This window comes from Melanotaenia boesemani, chromosome 1 (genome assembly GCF_017639745.1).
Source record: "Melanotaenia boesemani isolate fMelBoe1 chromosome 1, fMelBoe1.pri, whole genome shotgun sequence".
Classification (NCBI taxonomy): Eukaryota; Metazoa; Chordata; class Actinopteri; order Atheriniformes; family Melanotaeniidae; genus Melanotaenia; species Melanotaenia boesemani.
Genome location: NC_055682.1, coordinates 41352235 through 41364467, shown reverse-complemented (window position 1 = coordinate 41364467; position 12233 = coordinate 41352235). Strand labels below are relative to the sequence as shown.

The following is a 12233-nucleotide window of genomic DNA, read 5'->3' as shown; positions in this document are numbered from 1 at the left end:
GTGTTCCAGAAGTATGGAGTGCCGGACCACCTTGTACGAGCTGTCCGGTCCCTGTACGACTGGTGCCAGAGCCTGGCCCGCATTTCTGGCAGTAAATGAGATTTGTTTCCAGTGAGGGTTGGACTCTGTCAAGGCTGCCCTTTGTCATCGATTCTGTTCATAACTTTTATGGACAGAATTACTAGGTGCAGACGAGGTGTTGAGGGGATCCGGTTTGGTGGCCTCTGGTCTCTGATTTTTGCAGATGATGTGGTTCTGTTCATCGGCCCATGTTCTTCAGCTCTCACTGGAGTGATTTGCAGCCAAGTGTAAAGCGGCGGGAATGAGAATCAGCACCTCTAAATCCGAGAACATGGTCCTCAGCCGGAAAAGGGTAGGGTGTGTTCTTCAGGTTAGGAATGAGGTCTCTCAGGGGTTTTGTTCACAAGTGAGGGAAGGATGGAGCAGGAGATCAACAATATATAAATGTTTTGGAGTTTTACGGGTTAAAGAACGTCATTGGAGGTTCTGATGGAGATAGAGATGAAATCAGACTGCACAGACCTGGAAACCAAACCCGCAGGTACTTAAATTCCAAAGTTCAAACAAAGCCGCCATGTTTGCTCAGACAGGTCTGTATCCAGGTCAGACTCTGAGACATCAACAGACTGTCACCATATAACCTCTTCTCTCCCCATCATCTTTCTGTGATGTGTCCTTCCTCCTGTGAACTCTACCCAGGTCTAACCATGAGGTGGGCCCTCTGGATCGGGGTTTCCTCAAACCCTCTCAGGTTGAGGAAAGAGATCCACGTACCTCCATTATGGATCTCTATGGAGTGAACTGTTGCTGAAGTTGTGAGGAGGACCTTCTGGCCATAACCAATGGTAACACGGTGATGCTCACTGTGTCCAGGCATCCATGGCCGAAGTCCCGGCTCCTTGTCCGGACATGCTGCAGGGGACAAAACCAGTTAAACCAGTTTGTGGACTGAGACACCAATTGCATACACTGGTTTTCAAGACTTTAAGAAGACTTGTAGCTTTTGTTTACAGTCACAGAATAGTTTTTAAAACCCTTCTGATTGTTTACAAATCCCAGAATGGTTTAGGCCCATGAATACATCTGTGATATGTTCAGAGAATATAAACCTAGCAGAGCTCTTAGATCCAAAGACTCTGGTCAGCTAGTCCAGACCAGAGTCCAGACCAGAGTCAAGACTAAACATGGAGAAGCAGCATTTAGCTGTTATGCTGCAAACAAGTGGAACAAACTGCCAGTGGAGATTAAACCAAATGTCGACATTTTTAAATCCAGGTTAAAACATTTCTTTTCTCATGCTCCTATGCATGAAATCTGCATGTTAACTTTTTAACTTATCTTGCTTTTAATAATTTTATTGTAATTTATTATTTTATTGTGATTATATGTGGATGCCTTTTACTATTTCTAAATATCTGTAATGTCTTTGTTTTATGTAAAGCACTTTTAATTGTCCTGTACATGAAATGTGCTGTACAAATAAACTGCCTTGCCTTGTTTATTGGGACTGAAGGTCTGGATGCTAAATGAACTTTACTGCATGTGTGAGCGAGCGAGCAGGTCTGTGGCGAAACCAAAACCCATCACATCACCTCAGATCCATCATCCTTCAGTCAGAACCACTTTAACTTGCTGGTCAGTAAAAATTCAGCCTGGAAATGTTCATGTTTATGTTTTCTGGGATTAAAAAGTAAAATTTTAGTAGTTTGAAAAAATATTTATATATTTTATATGAAATTATATTAATATATAAATATAAATATTTATATTTTCATCGGATCAGGATGTGAAGGTGAACACCCGCCTTCACCGGAGCTGAGGATGAAAACGCAGAGAAATGGAACAGTGAGCACAACATGGATCTGGTGTTTTCACCTGCTTGGATGTTGTGAAACAGGAAAGCTGCCAGAAACACAGCACATGTCCTCATGTTCCTTAGCCTGACACGGGCAGTCTTCAGAGTCTCCATCAGGCCTCCTGCTGGGCTTCCACAGGGTTCTGGAGTATGGAGATCTACCAACACCTGGAACATCACATGGAAACAGATTCAGTAAGACAGGAAGTTCTGAAGTCTGCCACATCTCTGACGTGAAATCATGAATCTGATTTAAAGATTCTGAGATGACTTTCTTCCGTCCGTAGAGATGGAAGCAGCTGTGGAGGAGATGTCAGAGGAACATGGAGGTTTGTTTACTTTGTTAGCAGAACAGAGACAGAAGATGGACTGTGAGACGAGTAGAAGATGTTCAGCTGGGCAAGTTGCAAACTGAGGAGCTGCTTTTTGATTTAACCCACACTACAGGACACCTGGTTTGGTTATGTGACCAAACCTGCAGGTCGGACAGGTAAACACCTCTCATCATTAATCTGTAATTCTAAACAAGATCATTTCATTTCAAATGTTTTAAATTTACCTCAGACTCATTTCCACAAAAAACAACTGAACTGAAACTGCTTTGTTTTCTGCTCATCTTTAATGCTCAGTCACCATGACAATGAGCATCCAATCAGGAACAAGTCTCTGACACGTCTGAGATGTTTCCACATCCAACCAGTTTTGGAGTGAACTGATCAGAAGCAATGCTGCCCCCTAGTGTTTAAGGTGAAAACAGCAGTCTGGCAGATCTGAAGAGAAAGTTCAGACTGTCTCCCTCGTCTTCCTCTTCCTCCTCCCTACTCATTCTGGCTCAAACCAGATAATATCACCTGTCAATCACCTGTCAGCATGAAAACTTTAAACATGGATTTACATTTGAGTCCAGAACCAAAAAAGGCAAAAGTAGAGCTGGTAAAATTCTGTCAAGTGTTACTGGGAAAATGTTTTATAGGGATTTCTGTCCATGAACTCCAGCCCATCCAAGACATGATGTTTGTGATGTGGGTAGAAAGTAGCTAACAGCTGCATGAAGCTAGAACATCTCCAGCAGTATCCTACCAGAAACATCACCTGTCATGTTGGTAAGACACCTGACTTGTTTTAGGAGGAAATTTACCCAAGACTACAGACTAAAATCCTTCACCACTTCATCTAAAGTCCCGTGGTGTGCTGGTCTCTCAATGCAGTTGACCAAATGTATTTGAACAGCAAAACGGGAGTAGGGGAGTCCGCTTGTCCTGGCAGAACGTTTGCAGCTGGATATGTGATGGACTCTTGGGGGGTATGGAAGGTCATGTGCCTGTCGATTCTTTCCATTGAGGATGCAGAGAACATTTACACAATTGAATTCATGATAACTGGGTTTCTGCTGTTTGGAGCGGGCGGTTTCCTGATGTATCGCAAAATTCAGGCACTGTTGGCAGCCACTGGCAAGCTGCTGGACTTTTGTACCGGTGTGTGTTGAGCTATGAACAATCAGACTATAGCGTTGCAGGAGCTTAATCGTAAACTGGATGCTATTCTAGCTCAGAACAGCAAGCTGGTTGCAGTTCCGGAGCTCTTGAATGGGTTGGTACCAACTTGGAGAAGTTGTCGGCTCGGCTGGGTGGAAAATGACACAGACTCAGATGATTAGAGAGTCGCCAGTGAGACCACTGAGAGACTCAAGGCAGACGAAACAAGCTCTAGCCTGAACCAAAACAAAGGCTGTTATCTTAATCTGGCTCCCTGAACTGGCCTTGGATGGCTGGTCATCAAGTTCTCCTGGAATGTTACGCAGATGGATGATGAATCACCTGAGATTTCAACTACCAAAAAAAGACAACGAAATATAATGAAGCATGTCTTGCTCTAGGCTGGACTGTGTGTCTCAAAAGATCAGCATCTGATAGTATGAAGCCAAACAAGTTACAACGCTACATGGGGACGTCTCATCCTGAGCACAAAGAAAATCCTGTTGATTACTTCAGAAACAAACTACTCATCTTCCGTATAAAGCAGATTGTTTTACTCAAGCAGCGTCCGTGTCATCGAAAGCTCAACTCACCTGAAGTAGTTTGCAGAGTTTCCTGGTGTTCCCAGTTTAAGTACCACTGAGCTACAGCATCATGAAACATAGCCTGACTGATGGATGCTTTAATGAACGAAGCTGTGATGAGGAAATCTGTGCTGTGACTGAGGTCATTGGATCCGTTTAAGGAGGAACCAGAACCGGGCGGTGGTGGTTGTGGTGTAGTTAATAACACTTTGGTCAGGCAGGAATCTACATTATCCAGGATAACTGCATGAACACAATAACTCATTTCATTCATAATAATTTCATGGCTCAGAACGGATGTTGTGCAGATGATGAAGTGAGAAAACTTCAGTAAAGCTTATACCCTGCAGAGTAAGCTCATCGCTTCTTTAAACTTCAACCTTCTGTAGATCAGTGGCATCATGTGGAGGCTGCTAACCTTCCTGTGGCTTATCTTCATTTTATTATCAGATTGTAGCTTTGAAAGTCAGTTCTGGTTGTGAATATATATATATATATATATATATATATATATCATAAGTGTTTAAATGTGTTTTTTGTAATCTACTCTGCATCACTGACTATGAGCGCCTCCTCATCAGCTTTATGGTGTCGTTCATATGCGATTTCCTCAAAAACTTTGGATAGACCCCCACCTCCTCCTCCCTCACCCACCAATCATGTTACATTGAAGATAAACATGTCTACATCTACTGGTAGAATGTGGTAACAGATATAAGGTCTCTGTTTGGAGATATGACCTGGTGCTTGGAGCTTAGGGGGTTAATTCTTCTCTACATATTTGGAGCACATTTTATCCAGTTTACTACTCAGGAAAATGATTTGTTTCTTCAGGCTTCAGGTGCATCACTGAGTACAGTTTACAGTATAAAGGAAGGAAAGTCATCAGTCCAGGACCCACAGAGTCATGGTCTGGTGATCTAACATGCAGGTAAACAAAGGTTAACATGAGCAGGATGTAAACATCCGGGACCAAACCCAAAACAGTAAACCTAGCTCCAAAAAAACATCCCTGATCAGCTTTCTGTGATCCATCCACAGCTGTCTGGAAACTAAATCCTTCCTTCAAAAACAGCAGAGTGGTCCAAAACTCCTCCACAGCCCCAACACTCTGATAAAAAGAAAACAAAGACTTCTCTGGATCTGTCTTCTTCATTCCCTTCAAGACCACACTCATCTGAGACATCCAGGTAGTAGTTATACTTGGGAATTATTAATGAACATTTTCATCTCTTTGCAAGGGATGAGATGAAAGAGAGAAAATATACACGGTTCAGAAGATAGACTGAACAACTGAAAAACAGCAGAAAGAGGAAAGTGCTCTTTGTAACAGAAAAGAGCTAATAGAACGCCAATAACACATTCTGAGTGTTCCCATATGATTTCAGGTCGTATTAACTTCACCTGCAGAGCATCGACAACAGTATAGAGTCCAGAGAGTCAAACAAAGGAATCATCTTCTGTCGTCTACACTACCGGTCATCAGTTTAGTTTGGACATGGAAAAGTTTTGACTGGTAGTGTAACTGCAGAACACCAACAAGAGGAGCAAGAACGCAGCTCACATCTGCAGCAACTGCATTTATCTCTGGAAGATCTAAATTCTCTGAATTCCTCAGATCAGAGCCACACATCTGCTTGTGTGGAAATAAATGTGGGAGTTATTACAGAGCTGTTCCAAGTAGCCTGTGGCTGTATTCTCATCGAGGAGCATGATTATCTCATGAAAGGCCAAAAGTCTTCTGACCAGGTCATGAAAAACATTTCTGCTCAGCACAGTAAGAGAAAGATGTTTCTGATTGTATCAGCTGCATGCAGTAGTAGCAGATTGGTTTTGGACTTAACCCTGTTTTTGACCACGCTGCTGTGCACTAATACAAATAAATCTGTGCAAAGCCACGGTGCACGCCCGGTGTGTAATTCAAGTCCTGGACATATCCATTTCATTTTCATGTTTGTGCAGTTGTTCCTGTGTTATGATGACCCGTCCAGAGTGGACACCGCCTCCTGTCCAGAAGCAGCTGAAACAAGCTGCAGGATTACGCAGGTCGAGAGAACGGCTGAACAGTCTGGTTTTCCACACACTGAGCTATCGGCTGGAATAAGAGAAAGGTCTGGGTTAACAACGCACCTAAACTTCCCCTCAGGGACACTCAGTCTAAATAAATCTGCAAGCAACTGATTGTTTACTGTTCGGGTAGAGCTGATAAGATTAGCTCATTAATCTGTGTTAATACAGCAGCATTTAACAGCAACTGTTACTCATGAGATTAATATTTGAATAAATAATGCTACTCATTTGTTCAGCCTAATATGAATCTAGACTGGGTTATCTCCCTCTGACTATGTACACACAGAGCGGATTTGGTTTTTCGACCCTGAGACCTTCCTGACCTTCAACTGGGCACACCTGAGAGCAGAGTGTAAAACTCAGCAGCATCAACGACAGACGTGATGATGACTGATGAAGTCTGACTCTGTGTGAGAAGATGAAGAAAATGGAGGAGGTTAGCTGAAGCTCAGAGACCAGACAGCAAAGATGAGTTCAAACATTCACCTTTAGGTTCCAGCTCAGGGATTAAGGTCTTACATTATGTGGACTGGGAAACCAGCTGGGAACTGAACCACCAACCTTTTGAGGAGTGCTGAAGATAACGTGCAGCGTTTCAGCCGTCCAGATCTGCAGGAAACTTTGAGCTGAAATCAACATGAGCTGGCTCTGTACTCACACAGACTTTCTAGAAAATGAGGGAAACTGCCACACACCCAGGCACAGCTACACCAGTGTGTTTGCCAGAAAGCAGCGTGTTTGAAGCAGCATTTCTACAGTAACAAACTAACCATGAATTTGCTGCTGCTTCCAGCATCAGGTCTATGAATAGTTTTTAATAATATGCTGTGCCTCTGCAGAAGTACAAAGTACTGGGTGGAACTCCGCTTGCTGCATTAACAGCAGCTCAGTCTGAGGATTATCAAAGCACAGGCCACATGAAGGAGAAAAAACCTGCTGACTGGACTCACACGACCACTTATTCCTAGATTATTTTACTCTGAATTCATGTTTTGATCGTTGACTCGTAGGAAGCTAATCCTGTTACCTACTGAGAAAGGACAGGTTTTGATAAGCCCTGAACAACATTCCATCCAACACACCTGCATCATCTTTCCCAGCAAAATGCCTGCAGTGTGTCCTGGAAATGATCCGGTCGCTCTCTACCCAGGACAGACTTTCAGGTCAGTTAAAATGTTCCTACTGAGGACGGTTCAACAAGAGGAGACGCTTCAATGCTGCAACAGCTCTCTATCTCATCCATCCATCCATCCATTCATCCATCCTTCCATCCATCTGCCCGCCCATCCATCCTTCCATCCATCCATCCATTCATCCATCCTTCCATCCTTCCATCCATCCATCCATCCATCCATCCATCCATCCATTCATCCATCCTTCCATCCTTCCATCCATCCATCCGTCCATCCATTCATCCATCCCTCCGTCCATCCATCCATCCATCCATTCATCCACCCTTCCATCCATCCATCCATCTGCCCGCCCATCCATCCTTCCATCCATCCATCCATCCATCCATCCATCCATCCATCTGTCCATCCATCCGTCCATCCATCCATCCATCCATTCATCCATCCTTCCATCCTTCCATCCATCCATCTGTCCATCCATCCGTCCATCCATCCATCCATCCACCCATCCATCCATCCATCCATCCATCCGTCCATCCACCTGTCCAAAATCCATCCATCCATCCATCCATCCGTCCATCCATCCATCCATCCATCCATCCATCCATCCCTCCATCCACCCATCCATCCACCTGTCCAAAATCCATCCATCCGTCCATCCATCCATCATCCATCCATCCATCCATCCATCCATCCATCCGTCCATCCACCTGTCCAAAATCCATCCATCCATCCATCCGTCCATCCATCCATCCATCCGTCCATCCATCCATCCATCCCTCCATCCATCCATCCGTCTCTCCATCCATCCATCCGTCACTCCATCCACCCATCTATCCACCTGTCCAAAATCCATCCATCCATCCATCCGTCCATCCATCCATCCATCTATCCATCCGTCCCTCCATCCATCCATTCATCCATCCATCCATCCGTCCCTCCATCCATCCATCCATCCATCCATCCATCCATCCGTCCATCCATCCATTCGTCCATCCATCCATCCGTCCATCCATCCATTCGTCCACCCATCCATCCATCCCTCCATCCATCCATCCATCCCTCCATCCATCCATCCATCACTCCATCCACCCATCTATCCACCTGTCCAAAATCCATCCATCCATCCCTCCATCCACTCATCCATCCACCTGTCCAAAATCCATCCATCCGTCCATCCATTCACCCATCCATCCATCCATCAATCCATCCGTCCATCCATCCATCCGTCCATCCACCCATCCATCCACCTGTCCAAAATCCATCCATCCATCCGTCCATCCATCCATCCATCCATCCATCCATCCACCTGTCCAAAATCCATCCATCCGTCCATCCGTCCATCCATCCATCCGTCCATCCATCCATCCGTCCATCCACCCATCCATCCACCTGTCCAAAATCCATCCATCCATCCATCCATCCATCCATCCATCTGTCCAAAATCCATCCATCCGTCCATCCGTCCATCTGTCCATCCATCCATCCATCCATCCATCCATCCATCCATCCATCCATCCATCCGTCCATCCATCCATTCGTCCATCCATCCGTCCCTCCATCCATCCATCCGTCACTCCATCCACCCATCTATCCACCTGTCCAAAATCCATCCATCCATCCATCCGTCCATCCATCCATCTGTCCATCCGTCTCTCCATCCATTCATCCATCCATCCATCCGTCCCTCCATCCATCCATTCATCCGTCCGTCCATCCATCCATCCATCCATCCATCCATCCATCCATCCATCCATCCATTCGTCCATCCATCCATCCATCCCTCCATCCATCCATCCGTCCCTCCATCCATCCATCCATCCATCACTCCATCCACCCATCTATCCACCTGTCCAAAATCCATCCATCCATCCATCCGTCCGTCCATCCATCCATCCATCCATCCATCCATCCATCCATCCATCCGTCCATCCGTCTCTCCATCCATTCATCCATCCATCCATCCGTCCCTCCATCCATCCATCCATCCATCCGTCCATCCATCCATCTATCCAAGGTAAATATGCGTGTTTATTTCAGATATTTAAACCTGTAATAGATGGGGATGTGGGTTGGTAGTTTCTCTGGTTTTGTGGTTTTAGATACGGTTGCAAAAACAAATGCTTACCACATATTTCAAAGATATTTTCCAGTTAAGTTATGAGTTACAGCTGTGGGGGGGGGGGGGGGGGGGGGGCTGTTTTATCATTGTTTTGCTCATAAACTGGTTGTATCAGTGTTGTTGATCAGAGATGTGAATAAATATGATAACGGCCTACTGGGCGCGCTGGGAGAAAAAGGTCCTACTGTCCGACAAGGATGAGCTGATGACCACAGATAATGACCATTCAGTGGAGTTATAACATCCAACATTGGTGTTGTTAGCTGCTTACCACTCTGTCTCCCCAGATGTTAACACCCATTTAATGTTTTTCTAGAACCCAAACTGAATTCAAAGTGCTGCTGTCATCAACATTATCCCATCATGGTGGATCAGATTCTGCTTATTTCTGCAGACATTCTGCCTGCAGTGCTAAAAATATGTATATCATTAGAGGCATCCTGAGGCCTGCAGTGACAATGGGTAATATGATTCACTCAGCAGTCATCCAGCTCTAATAACAAATCTGCCTCAGCATGAAGTGGATCCATGTGAGCGTCTTTTTTTTCTAACAGGCAGTCTAGATTTAGTTGCAGGAAAAAGGCTATTGGTCACATACTGAACGTGCTGTCCTCAGCCTGTGTTAACAAGGTTAGTCTGAGCATGGAAACATGCAGATGAATGCAGCCTGTGACACAGTCTGGTTCAGAGGAAGGTAACTGGAAAAACATTAAAAAGTTGTGGTCTGGGTCTGGAGACCACGCTGGCCCGAGGCACACAGAAAACATCAGGCTGCATCCAGCAAGGATTCAGAGCTCTTCACCTTTCCTCATGCTGCCACCAGACTCTGATCCTACCATGGATAGACCACACTGATGTCCAATCAGACCAATATCTAACCAGGAATCTGGTCCAGGTCCAGTCAGTCTGATGTCTGAGCAGATATCTTGCCCAGGTCCACTGAAACTGGGGCATGTATGCAGAGGACTCCTTACAGTTCATTTGTTACCTTTAGGCCAGGAATCTCAAAAAGCATGTTCATGACCAAATAAGGTGATCCAGGTGTAAATGTGCAGGTGGAGCAGCAGGCATCATTTTGTGATCTGATGTTTCAAACTGAAATCCAACTATATATGTAGGACTAATGTCATGGGTAAAACAATTTACAGGTGTACTCGGGGGATTAGGGTAGACCTTGGCTTTATTTCTCTGAACTTGTGAAACACTCCTTTTCTACAGTTGACATAAATGTGTTGTCTGAATTCAGATTTTTGAGGTGAACAGATATCTGTGTAACATAACGTCTGAACTAAGCGTGAACAACCACCATTCTCAGTTCACCAGTTAAGCTATAAGTTAACCCTGATACTACATTGTATTTCCAGAATGAGTGTGTTAGGACAGAAAGATGCTGTGGTGGTCAAACAATGGATGCAGGTATCAAGTGCAGCTGGAACTGGTCTTGGCTCAAATTAGAAGGTCACAGTGAAAGGACAAGAGCCGTCATTTCATCTACCAGATGTGTTAGATACGTTATTAGATATTCATACTGGCCTGGAACTCTGCTTCATGTTTTTTCTCAAAGTGCACTAGATTGATGCTTTTAAATATAAAATGTCCAAAACTTTCTTCCGAGGGAGCAAGCCCAACATACCAACACAGGTGAACCACTGTGGGCCCTTGAGCAAGGCCTTTAACCCCTCCAACTGCTTCCTGGGTGTGGGGGAGCATGGCAGCCCACTGCTCTCTAGTATATCTAGAGATGGGTCAAATCCAGAGTCAAACTTCCCAATCTGGATTAATAATGTAAATATTATAATTATTATAAGAGTTATTATTATCTCTATTAATCATCTCCATTGTCAGTCGTAGAAGTCAGAAGCTGCTGGAACCTCCTGGATCTTCCCTCCAACATTAATTCTAAACAAACATGAATGTTTTCATCTGCTGCTTCTGATTGGCTGGGAGAGGATGGAGAATGTCTTCAGGAAAAGCAAACAATATTCCTGATTTATTTTCCTGGAGTTACTGGAATGAAATGTGACCACTTTGGGAATTTTAATAAACCTCATGAACCAGACTGTCAGTTTTCACATTCCTGGGAAATGTGTTTGTTTAGTTGGAGCAGTGACTTCATAACCAAATCCAAGAACATGGAAGTGTTTCCAACACATCAGGGATGATAAAACCTTCCGAAGCTGCTTCACTATTTCTCCTCTGATAGATGAACATTTACATAACGATGTCTACAAGCTTGAATCAGAAAACTGTTTATTTTTATTTATTCATGTTTTATAATGGATGACACTTAAAATGCTTCCAGTAATCTGTTGATTTTTCTAACAGCTGGAAACTGTAGCGTTTCAAAAATGTCATGAAAGTGAAAAGTGGAGTGTGTCTTTAATAAAAACATGCTGTCTGTAAACACAAACAGCATGTTTTCCTGTGAGGCTAAAAAAGTTAAATTACCAGCTCTCAGCATCTGACAGGAACACACAACATCAGCATTTCTCTCTCACACAGAAGATGACAAATGAAATGAAATAAGGTGTGTTGCAGCCTGCAGACTGACAGCAGTGAAAACATGGAGCAGCTGTCTCTGCATGTTACAGACTCTTTCTGCTACCGCCTGAGCGTGAAACCTGAGACTTTTACCAACAGCAGTCACGGCAGCATGCTTTCGTCTGCAGAACCTCTGTTACACGTGGATAACTGCCTCATCAGGAGCAGGAACACGGCTGCAACAGCAGCTTCTGTCTCTGAAACTGGTTGTAGTGGAGGACTGAAGAGGGTCAGGAAGAATCAGGCCAGTAAAATCAATGGGTAAAAACAACTTTCACTTCAAGAATTACATCAGCAAACATGAACCAAAAAAAGCTGTCTAGATTTATCCAGACACTCAACATTCAGCAGTTCATCTGCCGTCACCACGACTCAGACAGGTGGTTCCACTGGACCAGAAAAAGGGCTAAAAAATGTCTTTCAGGCCATCAGCAG

General features: G+C 44.3%; 1 protein-coding gene across 1 annotated transcript in view; it reads right to left on the bottom strand.

The window, feature by feature from the left end:
• The window catches only part of LOC121639748 (cell migration-inducing and hyaluronan-binding protein-like), a 114678-nt gene that overhangs the window by 58208 nt on the left and 44237 nt on the right, over positions 1-12233 (bottom strand). Inside the window, exons 2-3 of the mRNA XM_041985252.1 lie at positions 1897-2044; positions 796-933 (exon numbers count right to left, since the gene is read on the bottom strand). Coding sequence (XP_041841186.1) covers positions 796-933; positions 1897-1990 — 232 coding nt within the window. The 5' untranslated portion in view covers positions 1991-2044. The remainder of the gene's footprint in view (positions 1-795; positions 934-1896; positions 2045-12233) is intronic.